Source organism: Marmota monax, unplaced genomic scaffold, assembly GCF_021218885.2.
Source record: "Marmota monax isolate L192 unplaced genomic scaffold, Marmota_monax_Labrador192_F-V1.1 WCK01_AAM20220418_F8-fsc00598, whole genome shotgun sequence".
Lineage (NCBI taxonomy): Eukaryota > Metazoa > Chordata > Mammalia > Rodentia > Sciuridae > Marmota > Marmota monax.
Genome location: NW_026692916.1, coordinates 181,010 through 205,345, shown reverse-complemented (window position 1 = coordinate 205,345; position 24,336 = coordinate 181,010). Strand labels below are relative to the sequence as shown.

Genomic DNA, 24,336 nt, shown 5'->3' with positions numbered 1-24,336 from the left:
AAAGGCAGCGGAGCACAACAGACACTAGTATGGCAATATGTAAATCAATGGATGTGTAACTGATGAGATTCTGCAATCTGTGTATGGGGTGAAGGTGGGAGTTCATAACCCACTTGAATCAAAGTGTGGAATATGATATGTCAAGAAATTTGTAATGTTTTGAACAACCAACAATAAAAAATTTAAAAAAAAGAAAAAGGACTGATATAGAGAAAAAGAAATCTAGAAAGAAGCATTTCTTTTAGAGAACTCTGATAATGCATAGACTATTTCATCCAAGAATAATCCAACATCCTAACCTACTTTCAGCCAAACGTTATAAGCTAATCTGATTTTATAAACATATTCACTGAAACAATTCCTTGCATCCCACCCCCAAAACTGTGGTAAATAACTTTCTCTGAGAGCCAAGAGTTTCTATTTTTAAATAATAAGATGTAAAAACTCTGAAGAAGGAAATGAATAGGATGCTAGGGATGTAGCTCAGTGGAAATGCATAGATTTTTAGCCACGTATTTGGCAATATAAAATGGTATAAACAGTTTTCCTGCTAAGAGTTACTGTTAGGTGCTCCAGACAATTAAACTATTGCTGTTTAAGGTACTGGCAATACACACTTGTAATCAAGTATATTCAGTTTTCTAAGTATTGCCAATGTAGTCTGAGGTCAAGGGAAATACCAAGAGACTAGTACTGATATTTAACTCTTCCTCTCTTTGCTTTATTCCCAAGGATCTGGTTGGAAATACATGTGCACGCACACAACATACACAATTTGGTTCACTGATATTACTAACCTAATCCAAGGGTTTTAAAAAATTGTAGGTCTAGAAATCCTGCATTTTTCAGAAGCACATTTTATCATTCTGATTCGCTTTTAATTCCTTTTACCCTTTAGTAATTAATCCTTTCTCTTTTCTCACATTTTTTCAACTTTTATTTTTAACAATACACTCTTTATATCCTCCTTAAGATTTGTCAAAAACAGAAATAATAATGTTCGCTTAAGAAACATAATAAAAGCTACCCACAAACCTACCACCAGTAAGAAAACACTGGTAATGATGTCAATTGATGCTCTTGAATTCAGTGTACATTCTATGTATAGAAATATATATAAGTATATAGACATGTGTATTTTTTAGATTTGTAGTGGTTTTTTGTTCCCTTCTGTTTTTATATGTTGGCTTGTTTTTGTTTTAACTTTTATGGCATTTCTTTCAGTACTGCCCTGAGTGTAACAGTTTGAGAATTTTTACTTTCTTTGGCTACTCTTAAAGATTTTACATTTTTGTATTTTGATTTAGCACTGTTAGGGGCCAAACTATATGTGCCTTGACCAGACAAACTCCATTTTACCCTGAGCCTCCATTTCATATTTTAAAAAAACAAAAACAAAAAAACCCCACCAAAACCAAAATCCCCACTTCTCCAATGAGAAAACCCTGCCTCTGCCATCCTGCTTTGCACACCCTGTTTAACATCACATAGTGGTTAAAAAATGTTTCTTTTATTTTTATATAATGTAAGGTATTCTCCTTTTAGTCCCCATTTTTATTGGGGAATGTGCTGTTCCCTGAATTCTGATCCACTTCGTATCTTGTATGGTTTTGACTTACTGGTAGATTGTGGCTTTGGATATAAAAGAGATGCCCAAATTCTGAAGGGTGTCATGGGGTACACGGGTGACCTGCTTGCAGCCCTCTGTCCTTCTGGTGAAACAAAAGTTCCATGTCTTGCTTCAAGACTGATTCTGTGATTTGTTTCAAACATGTCACAATAGCACTACCATAATATTCTCCTTTAAATTTCTGAGTTCCTCTTTATACAATTTTAATTTCTATTCCCTTTACCTGTTCAATCTCCCTAAATTCATTAAAACTTACTTTTATTTTATTGGTTAATCTGAAAGTTTCATTGCATCATGTTTTTTAAAACTATATGATTTCATTTATATGCCTTTCTAGAAAATACAAAAACTATTAGGGGAAAAAAAAAGATTGGTGGTTGCTGGGGGTTATGGATCAGAAGGGGGGACAAAAAGGCATAGTGTTCTTTCTTAGGTAATGGAAGTGATCTGTCTTCATATAGGTTATAATAAAGGAGGGTAAATTACATGTTAATTACATGAAACACACATAATAATTAGAACCAAGATGACTTGGTGATGAATGAAATGATTGAGGGAGAAGAGCCAATGATAACTTTCAAAGTCTGTCTCTGGGATATGACAAAGTGTCATCTTGTTGTGCAGGCCATCTGGCAAAGATATCTATCAATGTCCATCTTAAAACGAATCTCTTATAAGACAAATCGAAGCTGGGTTCAGTGGTGCATGCCTATAATCCCAGTGGCTTAGGAGGCTGAGGCAGAGGATACCAAGTTCAAAGCCAGCCTTGGCAACTTAGACCCTAAGCAACTGAATGATACCTTGGCTCAAAATAAAACCATAAAAGGGGCTGGAGACGTGGCTCTGTGGTAACAAACCCCAGGTTCAGTTCAAACCTTAGTACGAAAAGAAAGAAAGAAAAAAACAAGAACAAGAACAAGAACAACAACAATAAAAACCCCACAAAGTATTACTGAGAAAGAAGAAGATACATCAAAGGTTGGAAGCAGGGCAGTAACACAAATAGGCATTATCCTGAAATATAAGAGTCCAAACAAAACTACCAAGTGTACTTCAGTCCAGCCTCAGATTGGCCAGCTAGGTGGGTAATCTGTAGATGCAAATGTAAGTGCAGTGCTCCTCCAGCATATTTGCAGAGATACTAGCTGTAGATAGCCCATTTTCTAACTCAAAATAAAATACCGGCTTTTACATCTGACCTTGAATCTCAATCTCTATACTGTCCTTTTGTCCCTTTTGTCACAACTACCAGGACTCCTTGCTCCAAAAAGATAACCAAGATTACAAATGGAATGTCCCAGAGAAACAAGGTTCCTATAATTTGTTACCACCACAATTCAAAGTACAGTGCCTCTTAGCAAGGTCTAGATATTTCCACTAACTTATCCTGAGAGTAATTTAAAGCTGCATCCTTGAACTTAATTCTCCTCAGGGTTTCCCTCCCTGGAAAAACACAAGAAACTAGAGAAGCCAGAGCTCTACTATCATTTTTTGGGGTGTGTGTGTGTGCAAGGACTCTTAATTCTTTCACAAGATACTTCTTTTGGGAGAGGTAGAATGTGTTGAGTCCCACAACTACACAAACACAGTAAGTGGCCCCAGAGCCATTGCATTATTCTAAGTCTCCCCCACCTTTTTTTTTTTTTTTTTAAATTCTTTCTTCTGTTCAGGCAAACAGTAAGATGTGGATGGCCACAGAAATGACCTTTGTTGAGAAAAGCCAGACAGAAACCAAAAAATGCAAGCTTTTTCTGCCTACAAACTTCTCTCCATAGAGGAAAGCTGATTTTCCTAAAATATCTCAATCTGGGTAACTCCATAAAAGTGCAGTCTAAAATATTTCCTTCAGACTACAAATGATTTAATTTCTACAGATCAGTATTATGGGTGGCCACTAGTAACATGTGATTACTAGGCACTTAAACTCTGGCTAGTCTGAACTGAGATGTGCTATAAGTTAACATGAAATTGTCTTCTGAAAACTTAGCATGAAAAAAAGAACACAAAATAATTCATAATGTTAAAACTGATTTTATATTGAAGTCATAACATTTGGATATACTATGCTAAATAAAATACATTATAAAAATTAAATTTTACTTGTTTCCTTTTTTATATGGTTATTAGAAATTTCAAAATTAAATATGTGGCTCACATTAAATTTCTACTACTCAGCCCTATATAGTACATCTGAAATTTCAAATAAACTAACCATGAATACCATGTATCCTCTACTTATTTTATTAGAAGTGTTTTATGTTTTATGTTCTATAATCTATGACATCAACCACCACTGGACTTCAGGACATAAAAACTCATACCTAGAGAACTGTTCCAAACATCTTATATTAAATAAAATCTCACAGACATTCCACTATCAGGATCATGAAACACTGCACTGACTTGAACCTAATTTGGATTTAACCTCAGCAGGGTTTTGTGAGGATTCTCTCTGTTTATGGGTCTTTCCAGAGCCCCTCTTTCTATTACACAATCACTGAAAATCTCAGTAAGTTTAAAAGTTTCTATTGGGGTTTTAAGAATAGGAAAGTCTGCAAATTTACTAATTTTCTATGTAATTCATGTTATATAATAATAGTCTTTACAATTCATAAACAACTGTAAATTTCTTCATGACTTATAGTTAGTAGACTTATACGACTAAATATCAACCTTTTTATAAGTTTGAGTTCAGGGGTTTCAAAAAACTTTTCTTACTTTCTTTTTTAACCAAAGCATTATATATTAAGATAGATTTGCCTGGATTAAAAAAAAAAATGAGAGAGAATGCTACAGTCATATATTACTGAACTATACTAAATCCTTCTCAAAATATAGATCATCTTCTTAATTAGACTTATGAATTTGAAACAGAATATAAAACATACTTTTGCAAAGACCTTATGCTTGAATTTCATATTCTAATTAAAAGATATATGACCATCTAAGGCATAGGCACAGAGTATTTTGCAGAATAAAAACGCTATATGCACAGCACATAATCCTAAGATATTACCTGATAGATATCAGATAAACTGCTGCTCCCAGAATCACTGGCAATGCTACAACCAGACTGACTAGAAGACACATGAGTCACCTGTGGATGAGGGTTGTCTGTGAGGTGCATCTTGGTAAGATCAGCTGGAAGCTGAAGAAGAAAAATAATTTTAGTTATTCTAAATGTCAAACTTTATGTTTTTAGGACATTTGCAGCACATTTTCATTTTATGTACATTACTGTACAACTTCATTTTTAACCTAAATTTTTCATTCTTACTAAAAATCTTTTAAATTGTAACAAGCAGATGGCACTTTCTAAAATGATTAGGCAAACCTAACAGAGTAGCAAGATCACTGAACGTTTTTCAAAAGAGATTGCCATTACTAAAGATATTTCAGAGGACAAACCTCACCCCTTTTTAGCACCAAATAAAAATATCAGCTATTCCCATTGTAAAGCGTAGGAATACTATTAAACACAGACACACACACACACACACACACACACACACACGGGGATGTGGCTCAAGGGGTAGCGTGCTTGCTTGGCATGCGCGCGGGCGCTGGGCTCGATCCTCAGCACCACATACAAATAAAAATGTTGTGTCCGCCGAAAACTAAATAAAAAAAAATTAAAAAATTCTCTTCCTCTCTCTTTAAAAAAAAAAAAGAACATCTTATACTGTAATCAAATACAGCCAAAGAAAAGGGGTAAACAAAACAGGGAGAGTTCATCTTCCCATGTGCTACTGCCACCTATTTGTATTTTATTTACAGTGTCTTCTCACTTAGTTGCTTAGCATCTCGCTTTTGCTGAGGCCAGCTTTGAACTCTCGATCTTCCTGTCTTAGCCTTCCAAGCCGGTGGGATTACAGGCATGTGCCACTACACCTGGCCAGGATAGGAGATGTTATAACACTATAAGACTTCTAAGTAAGAAAACCAAGAGAAGAAGTAAGAAGACTAAGTCATTCATACAAGTGATACCAGAGTAATAAAACAAAGCCAGAAGAACGAGTCTGGAAATAGGTTTGGTAATGCTTATAATGTATTGACTGATATTCATTTCACGACTCCCTAAAATGCAGGTTATTATTATTATTCCTACTTTATGATAAAGAACGAAGGCAGTAAGATTATATAATTTCCCAATTTCACCCTTAAGAAGTAGTGAATTAGGATTCAAACCCAGGTCCTATTTGATTCTAGCACTCTCTATGATACTATACTTTGTGCCAGGGATGTTGGTGGTCAGATCAACATGGTTTTAAGGAGCTTAGTTTAAGAGCAGAGAGTATATATAAGCAAATACCATCTGCTTTCTATATCAAAGAAAACAGACTTCATTCCCCCAAACTTCCTAAGGGATAGGAACAATAATGACTGGTGATTCCAGTTACCATTTGAGTGTTTCTTACTTGTAGTAAATACATAAACAGTAGCAAATACACTTTACATGTCGTTTATACAGATTACCTATTCTAATCAAAGAACTAGAAGAGGTAAATACTATTATTATACCCAACTGACAGATTAGTAAACCAAGGCTTAGAGAAAGTATAATGTTTGCCCTTGGTCACACAGCTAGAAAGCAGAAAAGCTGGGATGACACCCAGGCAAACTGACTCTAAATCAATTTCTTTTCAATACTCAATAATTTCTATTTTCTTTATAACAAATGAAGTAACATAAAAAGGTTCTGTTCCTTCAAAATAAATTATTGGTTCCTTTAACTTTCTCTTGCAGCTTATCTGCTCTTTTTCCTTTTCTTCCTGATCCAGCCTGGACTTCAAGAGCTGACTTTTCATCAGCAAACTCAATTCATTCTCATCCTTTCAGTCCATCAGATCTGGCAAAACTTTCCCATTTTCTAGACTCCTTCATACATTTCCCAGACTTGAACTTTTATCCTCTACTGGAGCCTACATGGTGGGGTAGGGGGTGGGAGTATGTGGTTGAGCTTGAACACAGTCATTATTTAAGTGTATATAGGGTATTCTTGACTGAAGATATAGCGACAGAGAGATACTGAGGAGAGACTATACAGAAAGAATGCAATCATGAATACCATGTGGGAATTTTGAATTTGATTTCAATAGGCTACTATAGATCTGGGGGAAAAACAATGACATTAAGAGCAGCTATACTTCTCAGCAGACAATGTTTTGTTGAAGTAACAGAAAGATTTCAAGTCTTAAATGCTTAACCTATCATAGTGTATATTTTGAAGATTTAAAAAGTTCCATTTTCACTCTACTGCTCTGAATGTGGAACTCATGTTTTCTGTATCTCTCTCATATATATATATATATAAATAAAAGTTAATATTCCCCCCCCCATTTTATTACCAAATAAAGGCCTGGCATAGTGATACCTATCTTGCATACATGTCTGCTCATTAAGTATGTACAGCATAAATGAATGAATATATTTGACTTCTGAACACTTTGCTGTTCAGGTTTCCAAGGATATCTGAACAGACGAGAGATTTCATTTGATCTTCTGTACAGGAAACAAAAAGAAATTTAGCATATGCATATTCAGTATTTCACTCAGCATAGTGTGTTGTCAATTGTTTAGAGCCATTCCAGGAGATAAAATCCATGAGTATTTGCAAAAGTAAAAACAATTAAAGCAAATCGGTTGGTTCCATGGCTGTTGGAAAACAATGATATTCTTATGCCTCTCTACTCTTTTGATAACAAATGTATATATGGAAGAGTCAGGAAGTCCCAGAAAAAAGAAATCTCTTTCACATAGGATTCTCCAAAGTTACTTTTCTTCAATATTCTTATCAGCATCCTACAAATGTGAAATAGTGCTTTTGGATAATTCCATATATCCAAAAAGAAATAAATACTTACATGACAATTAATTTTAGGACAATCCCAGGTATCCCTCCAAGAAAAATTTAGAGGGCAATTTACATGTTTGGCCAAGAAATGGTCATGAGAAATATTTTCAGCATAGAAGGGCAAAAGAAGTATGGAGATCAACTGGAATGCAGACACATATAGCATAAAAATAATGTTACATGCATGTTCTAAGTTCTACTTCATGTTTTAAAAACTTAGCCTTCAAGAATAATCTGCCACAACCAAGAATCTTAAGATACTTTTTGCTATGTGAAACTTTTAGTCCCTTACAAGCCATACTCAAACATTATTTCACTTAAGAGCTTTCAGTGAGTTCTAAAAATAATAAATACTATATATTATTAACCCTAAAAATGTACTTAAATATACTTAAAAAAAATCAATTCTCCAATAGAACAGCAATCCTCAAAAATCAGTTAAACTTCAAACTGCATTATTAAAACTTCCTTTAAAAACATAATTTCTGTGACTATCTGCAAGTCACTTACTTGTTAGTTTTAAAATGACCAAGATATAAATATAATTCTTGGATACATATTAAAAAGTGCCAATGTGCTGCTTAAAGGAAGACATTTCAGAACTCTACCCTCTACTAATTTATTATAAGTATAAAACATTTCTAACAGGCTTGGTGGTCTAATTTTCCCTCTGCTGAACTAGGATCACCTAGTGTATACTTGATGCTGGCCACAACACAAATTGAACCTTTGGGAGTTTGGGAGATTCAATTTTTTTTTTTTAACGTTAAAATAACAAATGTAACTTAGACCTCATTCTCACTGGATAGATAGTAGGAAGAATTAATAATGTTCAAGATGAGTCCTGGGAATAATCAAGACTAAACAGTGCTGACCAAGACCCAGAACTATAGCACTCAACACAGTAACACCAGTCACACATATTGAGCATTTCAAGCAAGGATAGTTCGGACACAGACGTGCTGTGGGTGTAAAATATGGACTGAATTTAGAAGACCTGAAACAATAACAAAAAAAGTAGAATACCTTATTAGTATTTTATATTTTAAAAGTATATATATTATATATCTTATTACCTATTGAAATAATATTTTGGATAGGTTAGACATTAAAAATAATTCTACTAGGGTCTGGGGTTGTAGCTCAGTGTTAGAGCACTTTCCTGGCACGTGTGAGGCATTGACTGGGTTTGATCTTCAGAACCACATAAAAATAAATAAACAAACTAAGGTATGCTGTCCATCTACAACTACAAGCGTTTAAAATTTTTTTTAAACAATTTATTTTTTGTATTATATTTCTGTTGAATGGCGTAATGCTAGAGACATGCTGTATTCAGAAACCATAAGCAATCCAATATATCTCAGGTAGGGATGTAGAGGAGGATTGTAGGAGATGCCAGATATGGCATTCCTGGGGGCATAGATTTCCATACTAAAAGAAAACCTTCAAATAGTTTTAAGCAAGTAAGTGGTTGGAAGAGACTACTCTGAAAACACAGAAGATGAAGTAAAAGAAAAATCACACAGATGAGGGACAGGAGACACTAGTCAAGGCACAAGAAGATGGAAGCTTTATGAAATTAAAAGTGAACCACCAGAATTATAAGGAAGTTTCTAGGACTTGACAGAGTGACATATGCAGAAAAGTGTCAGCTGAGGGGGGTAGGGGTGGGAGTGGTGGGGGGTGGTCATGTTTCCAAGATCTAAAAAGTAGTCTGCAGTTTATTTTGTGGACAGTCTAAAATTTCTCAAAAACCCAGAGGAGACAACTGTATCCAATCTTATTAGCCCTGGGTATATCCACCAGATCATCACAGTACTATGCCCGAGGCATGCAAAACTACTGGTGAAATTTAGCGCATTCCTCATTATTTTGTAAAAGATGAGAGTTAAATGATCTAATTATTATTATTTTTTAATTCTAAGGCATTTCTTCCCACTTTAATATTTTTGAAACCAAAGAGAAAATTTTAATCAATATTTACAGTTAACATTTATAAAAGTAAAGGCAGACAGACTCATTGAGAAAAGAGGAAGTAGGTATAAAAATGCTTGTCAAGTTTGAGAACAAGTAAGGAAACCACAGTGGGTGGAGTGAGTAAGAAGGAGTGCTGGGAGAGAGGAAGACATCACATTGCCCTGTAGGTCATGGTGAAGACTTTTATTTTGAAGAAAGTCTCTGAAGGAGGGAACAATCAGCTTTGTCAAATGATGAGGACAATCAAAGTAATATGGGCTGAGAAATGATTTAGGTTTGCATAAATTTCCAATGACTAATGACTCCAAAAGCACCTAAAAGAAGGAGAACAGAAACCCAAGTGGTCTGCCTCTTCCACCTAGTAAACAGTCCCATTAAACAACCCAGTAGACCACCAAAGCAAGCCCCCAACTAAAACCTTCCCTGAGAAAAGTCAACCACTCTGAAAGAAATCCAAAAACACAACCAAGAGAAGGATTTATACTTGAAGGAGCTAATAAAACAATAAGGAAAAAGAAGAGCATCCATAAAATGAAAACAAAGGTAGTTAGGAAAAGCATCATTTAACAGACTCCAAATATAATACATGGTTAAACTTACAAATCTAAAATATGACTAGTACTGGTTACAAATAGAAATGAATTAGTGAGTCAGAAACTGAAACTGAAATAAATGTTTAGAGACATTACTGACAGACTCTGATTTCCAAGATGTATGTGGAGAGACTAGAGAAAAGAAGCAATTGTAATTTTTTTTCTCCATAAACTACAAAGTTCTCATAACTGAAGACAAATGAGAATCTTCAACTTTTGTTAAAGTCCTTCAAGTACCAAGAAGGGGAAAGAAAACAAAACATTAGACAATCTATGAAAAAACTTGATAGCATCAAGGATAAAACAAATAAAAACATAACTAGCCACCACTAACAAGAAGAAAAACAGATTACTTAAAGTAACATAACAAAAATTATAATAAGCTTAGACTTCTTATCAGCTGAAGACAGTACATTAGCTTTTTCAAAATCCTAAAAGGAAAAGATATTGGACTTGTTATTTTATGTCAAACTCAACATCATTTTAAGGATAAAATATAAATAGGAATCTTGAACATATAAAGACTTAAGATTCATCCCCTAAGGACCCTGATGATAGAACTACTTATTTTAGCAAGAAAATAAAGAAAATAAATGAATTTTAGCAGTGAAATACTAAATAACATAAGCAGAATACATAGATCACTAAATTAAAAACAAGAAAATAAATGTATAAGGGAATCAGAAGTACCAAGCAATAAAAATTTAATGATAGGCTTAATGTGTCATCACAATTTAAGATTAAAATTCTGTCAGTAGTAACACTGGAAATAGGAAAGAAGACATGTACTTTTATAAATTCTTCTATACTTGCTAAATTTTTGATCAAAAGTTGTCTATTAGTACCTCCAAAGTGCTTTTGTTGGTAATCTTAAAAAACAACCCCTAAGCTTCATTGTTAAGTTTTGCCTGATTTGGTCTCACCCATTTACCTTCCACACATAGTTTGAAACCTTAGTAGTGCCACTATCAAGCTTCAGTAATGCTTGGGCCCCACAGGTGGCATTTGCACTAAAGAGGCTATCCTCTAAATATGTGCAGATAATAGCATGAATAGATTGTGTATCTAGATTTCTTTCCATCTCTTTACATTAGAATCAGCTATCTGTCAAATGAATAGCGAATTTAAGTCCTTCCAGAAGATGCCTTTAGAAAAGATATACAATGAGCTAAGCCAAATAAAACAGTACACCATGATGCTGCCAGGGTATTTCTCCCTTAGTCACCATCAACAGGGAAACCTTTAAACAAAGACTTTCATACCTTCCTGAAAAGGGCTTCTGTCTCTATTCTAGAGATCCATGAAGAAATTTTAACATTCAATATTATTATTAAAATATTTTCTAAAACAGTTATATAACACTAAAAATTTATACACCTGTTTTTGTTTTGAAATTAGCACACAAGACAGGAATGATGACTCAAGTGGCATAAAACTGCAGATGTTATGAATAGCCACTATGAACAATAAAATTTACTGAATTACAGTATGTATTTTGCAACAACCTAGTATTTTCTATATGTGGCATTTTGCTATTTTCAGAGTTAATATGTTTGCTTTAAAATGACAAAAGGTTTATCTATTACTACTTCAAAAATACTTCATAACACTATTAAATATTTTTACATTCATAGTGTTTTTTTCATATTATTTCACTGCTTACGAATTACCACCTAACCTTCAAAAAACTGTACTCTTCAATCATAACTTATCTCTAGCACCATATTAGTAAAAAATGTTGTAAAATATAAGGATTTCACTCATATATCTAAATATACCAGCTGTTGAAGAAAGTAAAGCAACAAAATAAATTCAAGTTAAAAGAGTATGACCATAGTTTAAGTATAGTAATGGCCAGAAACAAATGACAATTCAGTCTGAAGAGAGTACACATCAAATGCACTATATTTTTCAAGACAACAGATTGTTTAAAAGATACTTTTCAAATTGTCTCAGATTTCTTTGAATTAAAAATAAAATAGCAATAATATTGAGCTTTTTAGGCTGCTTTGTAGTTCTTCAAGTTTTAGAAAATAGCATGGTAAGGCTAATTTATAATTCAAAATATAATTTAATAACTGTATTATATCAATCTCAAAGAAAATAATAATTACTTACTTTGGAGGCCCATGGCTGAAGACAATTGGCATAACAGCGCACAAGAAAAGCCATTTCCTAGGCTGGAAAGGGTAGTTTCTTTTTCAGAGCCACACGGATGAGAATGTTGACAAAATTGTTAAGTTTCTTTTTACAAATCATACACCACTGTAGTATTATATAAACGCAGCTTCTCCAAACCCCTTTACAAACTGAATCAGGAGCCTTCAGAAGCTTAAGAGTATTGTTCTAAATAACTGTAATGGTCCTTATTAGAATGTTCACTTTAACAAGCAAATCATGGTAAATAAAGAAGTTTAGAATTTTGGCTGTCTGGACATTTACATGTGTCCTCAGGCACCTGGCACAGACATGCACCAGACATGCAACATGGTAGCTTAACAGTTAATACTATACCAATCAAAGCAAATAAGGCAACATGCACCAAATCTGGATTTGGTGTTCCTGGATTCTATGAAACCTTTCTTCTCTGTATTATAGCTGTTTTTTCTTCAACTTATTTCAGTCTGTAGAATAAGCACTGCAGTATCCTTCTTCATCTGAAGCAAACCAAAATACTGTATCCTAAAGATTAAAAGTTTCTTCTTTATATGCATAACCATCAGAGGTTAAAAATAAAAAAAAACCCCACTGAACAAATAGTAGTTAGGAAGAATGTATGCCATAAGAGGTTTATCCTGTAGAATGCTTGAGAAATCTCCAAAATTCATATTATTTCCTCTTTTCGCAAGCACTGTTTACAGCTCTGCAGTACTGCTTCCTGTTCTAATGCATCAGTAAGACAGTGCTGTTGATCTAAGTCTGGCTTTTCTGGTTAAAAATTTATGTATAATATGGTACAAAAACACTTCATCTTTTGATAAAGCAAGATTCTATGTTAGTGTCTTAATTCCTACTGTCCTTGTCTGTTTCAGAGCAGTTCCCTAAGGAGAAGCTCCTATTGATTCTATGCTCTGCAGTAAGATGAAATATCTAATAAGAAGGAAAGAGAGTGGGAGGAGAATAGAGCTAAAAGGATGACATCACCTGTACAGAAAGCCTTCAGAAACTGCATTAGATCAATTGGCTACTGTATCTGCAGATGTAGCCCAAAGAGCAATTTATTGAAAACACCACACACACACACACACACACACACTCTCTCTCTCTCTCTCTCTCTCTCTCTTTCAGTGAGACATGTCAGCAAGCTGAATTCTGTAAGAAAAAAATTCACTTACACACCATTTGCATTTGTTTTAAAAATCCATTTTGAGTTTTAATTCTGTACATTGATATAAAGCTATATTTCAGAAGCCATACTTGTAAATTATTATTCAAATTTAACACAGCATTGTCCTCCCAAGGGAAAATAATTAGCTCTGGTGAGATACTCTTGCATTCCAAATACATAAGGCAGTCTAGTACTCAGATGTCGCATGTGTATTTTGTAACAATACTAATTGAGGGATTTTTGTTGACGAAACTTGCTTTTTATCTAACAATTGTTCTGAAAGGTATAATCTTCACGTCTACTCTAACATTAAAAATATAAAAACTGGTGCTAAGATTTATATGAGAATAGTAAAGCTTAATAAATATAATTTCATTCTTTCAAGAAAAAGTTGAAAAAATCCCCAGAACAAAAGATGCAGCACTGCACCAACTCCTTTAAAAGAATAATAATCTGTATAATATAGTACCTTTCTGTGGCCCATTGCTAAATTCCTAGAAAGAGATGAGAGGTCAGCAAAACTCAGAAGGAGTCAGAGGAGAAAATGATTAAACCTCCTTCCAATATGAGCTTGAACTAAAAGGAAATGGCCTCATTTTTTCTTTAAAAATTACAGAAAAATATTAATTTGCCACACCCTCTCCTATCTGAAAAGAACAATAACTCTAGTACCCACACTTCTTCTTTCTTCATGTTTCTGCCACAAGGCATCAACTGCAGATACTCCCACCTGAGCACTTAAGCTTATAATAGTGCCTCTCGATGGCTAAAGGAAAACAGTCACCAATGATAAAATAGTTACAGGTCCAGGCAGCAAAATTGCAAAATTCCGAGAATAACAATCAGTAAACAAATTAAGGCAACAGAACCATTTTTCTTTATTCACCTAATTTTTTAATTTAGTGAGTGAGGGTATGCATCATAAAAGGAGATTAAGACAAGTTTTAACAAAGGATTCCAGTTACTACAGAAGAAACACCTTGTCATTGGGCTCAAGAAGGGGGGAGGGTAAGGAGGGAGGGGTTCCTTAATACCCCTTGGGCAAAGTCTGAGTCACTTTTTGAACAACACTATACTGCCAATCTGAAATTATGCTGCTACTTATATAACTAGAATGTAACTAAGTAAAACTAAGTATTATCCTGAACAAAGACAAGTCATGCTTCAAAATACATAATTATAAACTTATGATTCCAAAAATGCAAGAACTCTTTTTCCCCCAAAATTGAAGATACATAAAATATAAGTTTAAATATAAAATTAAATTTCAAATAAAATAAGCATGACTAATTTTCTAAATGTAAAACATGGAATATTTGATTTGTTCAGGTTGATTTTCAAGCTCAAATGCATTTTTTCAATTTAATTCAAACCGAGTTGATACCTGAAACATATTAAGCATTTGAATATAAATTAAAATATATTAATCATTTTTTAAAATGGAAAATCATTGTATATGGATGAAGACAAACTTTTGCTGAAGATAAATTGGCAAAAAGACAAAATTTTGTACTTCATAATCATTCTAACAGGACTCAAATATAATTCAATTTCAATTCACATACAGTGTAAGTAGGATAAATTACAGCCAAATCAAAAAGCGAAATCCTAATAGAAACCTTTCCCATTTTATAAATCATGCTGGTATCACACAAAGAAGGACCTCAAGCTGAGCAAGGGGGATGGTCACTTCTTAACAGCTTAAAAAACTGCTGTACAGCATGTAAAACACAATCCATAATGCCATATGTTAGATATACTGTGGTTTATGCCAACTCAATAAAGGAACAAAACTCTTCCTTCAGTTTGGCTTGTAAGTGAAGGTGACATCATCCTTCTCATTCTACCAATCACCACATAATATCTGCTATTCTAGAAAAAAAAAACTATATGATGATCCTATTATGCAAAATCTCCCTGTGCAACAACACTACAATGAAAAGAAACAAACAGGTCAAATTCTATACTCAGCATATGAATTCACAGCATCCTGATGATACACAAAATTGTTTCTTCAGAAAAAACCGACTTAACCTTTTAATTAATTACTGAAGAAAGAAAATCCCTTGAGAGAATAGTAATTTATTAAGAATAAGCTATTTTTCACTTACATCACACAGAATTTTATCATGACCTCACCTTGTTATTTTACCAATTCTAATGAAGTAACTGCAACAAGGAAGAATGTCCTGATCTACACAATGTCTAGAATCATCACCAAAGAACAGCCATTTGTGAATACACTTCCCCTGCACATGAAATGCCATGATACTAAGCCATACTGATGAAATCTTTTAGAGGACCCTTTAAACTACTACAAAGTTTCAAAACATTACAATATAGTTTTATAAAAAGGTAATTGCTATACAGTTATTAAAATTAACATTAACTGTATAAACTATAAACAAAAATAAATTGGAATATTTCAAATTATGTTGTGTAGAAAACCAAAGATAAGGTTCTGATTGCTACTAAACTGACTATACATAAACCACTTATTTCAGTAAGTAATAACATAAACAAGAAAGAAGGAAAAAGGTTACTATGGATTATGACAGGTTATCAGAAGATACACATTCTAGGCATTATGAAAAAAAAACATGAGTAAGAAAAACCAGATATATACTAATCTCAAGCATAGTAATACAGTCTATCCCCCATCTGTACAGTGAAACATAATCACAATTTAGAGAAACCAAATTTCAAAGGCAAGGAACAAAAGAAAAAAATTCTGTAGTTGTACGAAATAAAATGAACAGGCACTCATTTCAGTAAATTAGTTGTAATTGTTTGGTTTTTGAAATATAAACTGTTAAAGGTACTGATTTACATAGTAAAACACTTGAATCCTTTTGAAAAATTAATGAATAAATGATGCACATTGCAGTGGACAGAGGTAATATACAGCCCTTTTAAACGAACACAGCAAGCTTTTCGACACCCTTTTCCTCCCATGCCTAACTTGAACATCTGAAATGAATCTCTGTAGTTATCAGATGTGGTTCACTCTAATTACTGGTGCCCCCCAGGAATTCTGCCTTCAAACTGCCTATCCTGTCTATTTCTTAGCTTTTCTGAAGGAAGGGCTATGTTATACCCTTCTCCTATTCTTTTGTAAGAAACAGTGTGCTTCAGCATACTGTCATCTATGTCCACTAACTGATTACCACACGCTGTCAAAAAAGTCCTGTCAAAGCCACCAGCAGGATACATGCACCATGAAATATGACCTATCCTTAGGGAGTGATCTAGAAAGAAAATGCAAAAGGGAGAGAGAAGCTGTTATCATCAACTAAGGTGATGTAAGCTTCTATAATTAGAATCAGTGAAACTGAAGGAACAATAAAAGGCACGACCATGTTTCTACTCTTTACTACACTGGCAGTTTGTGTCAAACATTTTTCATACTCACACAAAAGAACACACTGAAAAAAAGAGGAGTCAGTGAAATACATTATATATCATGTATAAATCTACAGTTTTGAAACAGCATATTAATTTTCAAAAATAAAATGCCAATAATTTAAAGTATCCCCACAAAACAAGAAAATCTCATTTTAAAATTAAACTATCAATATTGCCTCTATCTGTAAATGCCTGCATTAGATTACCTTTTTATTACTTCTCTAATTTTAAGAACTACATATTCTAATACTATAAAAGTCAAATACAGAAAATAGTTCAGTTATTGAACAGATAACAAATCAAATTAAAAGGCCATAACAACTAGAATTAATTTATTTGCTATGCTTGAGTAGTTATCAATTCTTTCTAACCAGAATCCTTCACAAATCATTGTCACAGACTTATATCTTAATATGTTAATACTGAATTGCTTAGACAATAATCAAGAGAGTTTTTTTTTGTTTGTTTGTTTTTTTTTAGCAATTACTGTGTAAATCATTTCAAGTATGACAAAAATCTTTGATTCTGGTTCCTTGTGCAAATCCATATGAATCAGTGTCACCTTTAGCAGAGGGAGAACTATCCCATACAGCCAGAAGGGTATGCCCTGTTCTTTCCCCAATATTCCTGAAGTTCATATATGGTCAATGATAGAAACAATTTTTTTTAAATGCCTACCTACTGAGAAGATAGCAATATTTATGTAGAAACTTAAAAATAATTTTCATACCCTAAATCCTGCAACTTAATTTTTTTCTTTAATGTTTTTGTATTTTTAAATACTTTTGTTTCATTTATTTATTTTCATGTGGCACTAAGGATCAAACCCAATGCTTCATACACGCTAGGCAAGTGCTTTACCACTGAGCTATAACCACAGCCCAATTTAATTTCTATGACTCAATCAGAAGGAAATGATCAATCATTTACAGATTTATCAATAAAACTACATGTGACAGGAGAGAATCTGGAAGCTCCATGAGAATACAATAATAAAAATAGTATTTTTTAGGGAAAATTTAATTGCATGAAAAATGACAATATATAACTAAATATTCAGCATTACCTAAAAGTAGTTAAGAGATCTGAACTAATCAAAAACATACATTTAAAAGTCCTTAGCAACAGTAGCTATCTCCAGTTTTGAGAGAACTCCTTATTAATATCTTACATTTCCACAATGTTTTTTGTTTTAACAAAAAATTTTAAAAATTTTGTTCAATAACACTCTAGTGCCCTCTTAAATAGGTACAAGTACCTTTTACCAAGAATATATAAGAACCTTCTACCAAGAATTCTGTTATTATTCAGAAAACAAGACAGCAGAATTCTGCTAGAAGGTATTAGACACCCAGGAACAAAGAAGAGTAAGTTCTTGAAATTTTTAAGAAAGAAAGCACCATGAAGAAAACAACATTTGTTCAGAGTCCCTAAGGTTATAAATAGGATGAGAGAAAATGTGATTTAGAAAAGCTGCAGATTGTCAGAGGTGGCGCTCCAAATTTCTGAGGAGCAGCATGATCATTACTTACTATCTCACACACACAAATAATAATAGCAAAGGCTCAAAATACATAGTCCTGGGTTTAGAAATAATAGAAAATTGTTTAGTCACTCATCATTTTATTCTACAAATATTTACCAAATATCACATATAATTAAAAACAATCAGAATGGATCAAGCCCACAAATATAAAAGTTCACAGTGTGGATAGTTTCCTCATCTGTGACTATAATTTATATAGCCTGAATGAAATTCTGATGAATGATGCAACAGGTGTGTTTATACCTCTTTCATCCTGACTTGATTTTAAACTGTTCTCTGGTGCTCTATGGAGATATTTTAGCAATCCCATGCTTGCACTAAAGTCATTTAATTTTCTCATGTGCAGGTTAAGGGATGATTCCTATTTCACACTACACAAATTGATAAATCTTACACACACACACACACACACACACACACACACACACACACAGAATCCCTAAAAGCAAAAACACGTTTTGAGGGGGAAAACACTCTTTGAAGTCACACTCATGGACAAGTGGTAACATTTGCCATTATTCAGTGCACCACCATAAAGGTGCTAATTGGATCTCGTGTCTTAATTATTACATTTTTTCAACTGCATTGACAAGTATCCCTTAATCTCTCTAAAAATGCTCTAAATCCAATCAAAACATGGAGCATTACAGGAGAGAGAGAAACAAAAAGTGTAATCACATTAGAAAGAGCCACTTGCTGCATTAATAATGTGTAAGACTACAATGAAAGAGTAGTCTACAATGAAAGACTAATAAAAGTCTGGGTGAAAAATATATGCACAAGAAGTCTGAGCAAAAGGAAGCATTCCAAATGTAAAACTATGATCAATGATGCTGCCATAAAATCCCTCTTTTCAAGCTGGTTTCATGTCTGTACAGGTTCAGTTACGGAGGTAACAAGGAGAGGAACAAGGCTAGAAGCTTATTGTACACCTAAAAATATAAAAAAGCAATCAGAGCGGTGGAGCGCTCGGCTAGCACATGTGAGGCCCTGGGTTTGATCCTCAGCATCACATAAAAATAAAGATATTGTGTCCAACTACAACTAAAAAATAAGTATTAAAAATTTTTTTAAAAAAGCAATCAGAAACTACAAGAAAGAAAAATGTTATGATTTAGTCTATTAACAAACTGGAGATCTAGTTAAGTAGATAACAAATATATTAAACATCCACTCTGACACACTTCTATTTAAAAATACAGCACCAGAAGAAAGGAGACACCAACAAAATTTTAAACCTTTGAGGAATGCTCTGATTTGTATTTGGTTCAATCATATTTCTAACTGAGCATGAATAATACCTCATATTTCAGAGATTCACTTCAGGTTAAATAAAGGTATACATACCTTTGTGCTTGACTTTCATAAAACCAACGTTTCACACTTATTAGTCCTGGCTTAATTTTATCGTATAACTCTATGTATATACCAACATAAAACATTCAACTCATCTAAAAACATTGTTATATGCTATTTTAAATGCCACAATTAAATTTATATAAAAATATAAAGCAATAAAAATTTTGGGGGGTGGTAGTGAGGACTGAACCTAGAGCCTTACACATAGTATCACTGAGCTAATTTAAAAACTTAAAAATTCTTTAATAAGCTATTGTTAAATTTTGTTTCATGTTGTCATCAGAATAGAGCTGAATTATATGAACATACTGTATGTACTGATGTGTAACATCCTATGGGACCAAAGAAGATAAGAGTACTCTTAAGACAAAAGGTCAGAGAAGGCTTCTCTAAAGAAGTCATGGATGAATGAAGTCTTGGGAGCTAGACATGGTGGGACACCAACCATACTGCATCAAAAGACTTTAGCTAGATGCACAGATTTTATACATACATTTATCATTTAACATTGTCACCCACTCCTGGATATTCCCCAAAGATATGTACCTAAATGTTTATAGCAGCTTTATTTAAAATAGCCCCATCAAAGCACAGAAATATTATTAGGTAAGAAAGCTCATAAGAACCTTCCAGACAAAGAGAATAAGATCAAAGGAAGGAATCTTCCAACCTAATGGGGACAGGAGGCTCTACAGGTAGAGTGTAGCCAAATAAGGCAAGAGCTCATATAACATATAATCTCAAGTCTTTTCAAATGATACACTGAATGGGGGGGGGGGCACCTGTGCTACATTTCTAACATATATTGTTTAAAAATTAATACATTTATTACCCAAAAAAGATTTGGATTCATTATGAAATACACAATCCCCTAAAATTTAAAAGGATAAGACACAATACATACAAATTTTATTATATTCTACCATTTTCTTCCCATAGTCTGGAAATTATTTCACGATCTTAAATTTTAAGATATTTGGCCTGCACACTGGCATTGCTAATTACTATCATAAAGCCCCTCTGCCACATCTGAAGTTTTGCTTTCTACAGTTTCAATTACTGTGGTCAACTATATTCTAAAAATATTAAGTAGAAAATTCCAGAAATATACAATTCATAAGTTTTAAATTATGTGCTCTTCTGAGTAGTAAAATAAAATCTGATTTGTTCTTTCACTTTCAGAACATGACTCATCCCTCTGCCCAGTCTATCTGTGTGGCATATGCTACCTTCCTGTTAATGACTTACTAGCCATCTTGGCTATCAGATCAGGTGTCATAGTATATAGCACTTGAGTTCAAGTAACCCTTATTTTATTTAATAATGACCCTCAAATAGAAGAATAACAATGATGCTGGCAATTCAGATATGCCAAAGAGAAACTATAAAAGTAGTCCTATAGTCTGAGGTTGCTAAGATTTATAGTAAGAATGAATCTTCTACCCAAGAACTTATGAAAAAAGGAAAAAGAAAACTGTACTAGTTTTGGTGCCACATCTCAAAATGCATAAAGGGATAAGTTTTTTTTTTTTTTTTTAAAGAGAGAGAATTTTAATTTTTTTTTATTTTGGCGGACACAACATCTTTATTTGTATGTGGTGCTGAGGGTCAAACCCAGGCCGCACGCATGCCAGGCGAGGGATAATTATTTAGTTAAGATAAAAAGGGCATTCAGTTTATGGGTAGAAGACATGAATAGAAAACATGTTCCAACTGATGGCAATGTGTCGCACCAGAAATCATGAACATTTCTGCAAGAGATCCTCTGAAACTCAGTTCATCATGCCATTTACTGCAAATAAGGGATGGTTATAAAGATTTAGAAATAGGTTTGGATTGAAAAATTAAAAAATCAGAGGAAAGGCTCTGTCTACCAATGAAGAAGCTGCTGTTTTTTTGTTTGTTTGTTTTTGGATGGGGATAATTGGCTAATCACTGTACTAACTTCAAACCAGCTTAATTTTACTTTTCCTACATTTATTCTCCCTAAGGTCTGATTCTTTAACTTACTTGTTTTCATTTACCTTAATATATTTTGGTAAGCACTTTACATCCAGATTGTTATGGTTTGGATCTGAAATTTCCTCAATAGCCATGTATTAGAGGCTTAGCCATGAGCCCCTATTGCTGCTGGAAGGTGATGGGTTCTAGATGGGGGAAGTAGATCATGTGAGGTAGACCTTTGAAAGGGATATTTTGTACTTGAAGTCTTTCTTGGATCCTATGAAGTAAGTAGCTCAGCTCCACTATGCGCTTTCTACCATGATGTATAGACTGGCTAAAGACTAAAGGGATGAAACCAAGTAAGCATGAAGTGATACCTCTGAAACTGAGCCAGAATAAATCTTTCCTCTTTTAAGTTGATTTTCTCAGGTATTTGTCACAGCCATAGGAAAGCTAACACACTATACAAGAGATAAACATCATTTTACAAGCAACAGGAAGATAGTTTTTGAATGTGAAACTTCTGACATTACTGAATGTTTTTTTCAGGGAACCAGACACTAGGCAAAACCCTTTTTATATATTCTCACATTTAATTCTTTTGCAAATCTGTATGTGATACATCAAAAAAGACTTGAGAATTCTTCAGCACTACAAAAAGCAAACAAAACAGACTGAGAAAGGTTATATAATCTGCCCAAAGTTATACAGAAAGCTAAGAAGTCTGATCAAAGAACAAGTGTTATTATTTTCTTTGACAGGCAATATGCTTTGAGGATATAATGTTGATGACTCACATTTTTAAGGCATGTAAATTCTGAGGAGGGAAACAGGCAGTCGGATGAACAATTATAACGTAGAAAAAACAGTTGCAGAAATATTATAGAAACAGAGATGAATACCTAACTCTTTCCAAGAAAAGATCATGGAATCCTTCTGTGAGATGATCTAGAATTGAGTCTGGAGAATGAATAGGCTTTTGCTAAGAAGACAAAGAATAAAAGGGCATTTCAAAGAAAATATGGCTTCTTCAAGGATAGGCAAATTTGTCATGGCCAAAATGGAGGGAATATATATAAAAAAAGAAAAGATAAAGTTGGAAAGTTGAGTAAGAACATACCTGTGTTGTCCAATATGGCAGCTATTAGCCACATGTGGTTATTTACGTTTAATAGTTCAAAATCATATAAAATTTAAACTTTAGATCCTTAGTCATACTAGCCACATTTTAACTGTTCCAAAGCCACAAGTAACTAGTTACTACCAATTTGGTTAGCACAGAAAGCATTTTCACCAATGCAGCAAGTTCTACTAGACAAAACTGGTTTAGGTCCTTATATGCTGAATCATTGGAATTTTTCTGGTGGTAGACCATGAAACGATTTTAGAGTTTAAATAAAGGAATATTGTTACAGCTTCATTAGAAATGGCAAAAACAAAATGAAAGAACTAGTTGATAGTAAGATGACGGGGAGAATGCAGGGAACAAGGATAGCAGTATAGGAACCAGTTTAGAGAGAAAAGAACAAATTTAAAAACAACGAAGTGATTTCTGTTGATAAAGAGACTGTTCAATATTTCCTAGTTTAAAAAGTTTTCCAAATCTAAACTGCAAACACATTGCTTGTACTGTTGACTAAGGGAGTTTAGGAGATGCTAATTTAACAGTTCTACAAAGAAATCAATGGGCATTAAGGTACCAGCACAGGGAAACCAAGATAAGAGCACAAATTTTAAACACTCAAAGAAAAAAAAAAAAAAACCCACAGATATTACTGACCATAAGAAGCGCACATATGTGTTCCAAGTACTTCAACAAACATCCTATAATGCATGGTATTACCATCTTAATTTTTAGAGGTGAAGTGATCAAAGCACAAAGGATCTAAAAAAAAAAAAACTGCCCCAATCACACATTTAGTAAGGAAGAACTGAAGACAGATAGCTCATATACTTTCTTCTTCTTTTTTTTTTTTTTTTTTTTTGGGTCACGCGGGGGCGGAGCAGTACTGGGGATTGAACTCAGGGGCACTCAACCACTGAGCCACATTCCCAGCCCTATTTTGTATTTTATTTAGAGACAGGGTCTCACTGAGTTGCTTAGCACCTTGCCATTGTTGAGGCTGGCTTTAAACTGGTGATCTTCTTGCTTCAGTCTCTAGAGCCGCTTGGATTACAGGCGTGCGCCACACCGCACCTGGCTAGTTCATACTCTTTCTACTTGGCTTAATAACGTATCCTACTCTCCAAATATTGTTCCTGAACATCTTTTTGCTATCTTTAAATACCAAATACTACTTTCTCAAAGGTCAAAGCCCTGAAATTCTGAGAATAACTGAAGACATTTAAATTTATTACAACCTCTGAAAGTATTTGTATACAAAAAAAAAAAATGTGCAAATGACTAAAAACTACATAAAAAGAAGCTCAATGTCTAAGTAATAAGACCCCAATGAGATATGGTATCTAACTATTAGAATTTTTAAAGTAATATTAATACCTAATTCTAGCACGTGTTGATAAGGATGAAGAATAGTGGTCATTTTCATAGATAACAAAAAGAACATAAAAATAGCACAGCTAATCTAGGTAACAGTTTGGAGGTTTCTTATAAAGTTAAATCTACATCTATAATATGATCTTGTCACCCACTTCTGGTATTAGCCTAAGAGAAATGAAAATATATGTATCAATAAA

The 24,336-nt window shown here is 33.6% G+C and overlaps 1 protein-coding gene across 8 annotated transcripts in view; it reads right to left on the bottom strand.

Annotated features, from left to right (window-relative positions):
* Positions 1–24,336, bottom strand: part of LOC124097579 (rap guanine nucleotide exchange factor 6) — a 172,162-nt gene that overhangs the window by 46,546 nt on the left and 101,280 nt on the right. For 4 of the 8 annotated variants that reach the window (XM_058581878.1, XM_046452057.2, XM_058581880.1 and 1 more), the window contains one exon: positions 4,647–4,778. The exons of 1 other annotated variant lie outside the window; for it this stretch is intronic. In XM_058581878.1, the coding sequence (XP_058437861.1) occupies positions 4,647–4,778 (132 nt within the window). Of the gene's footprint in view, positions 1–4,646; positions 4,779–12,175; positions 12,254–24,336 lie in introns of all 8 variants that reach the window. 3 more of the 8 variants (XM_058581882.1, XM_046452062.2, XM_058581883.1) reach the window with 2 other exon arrangements.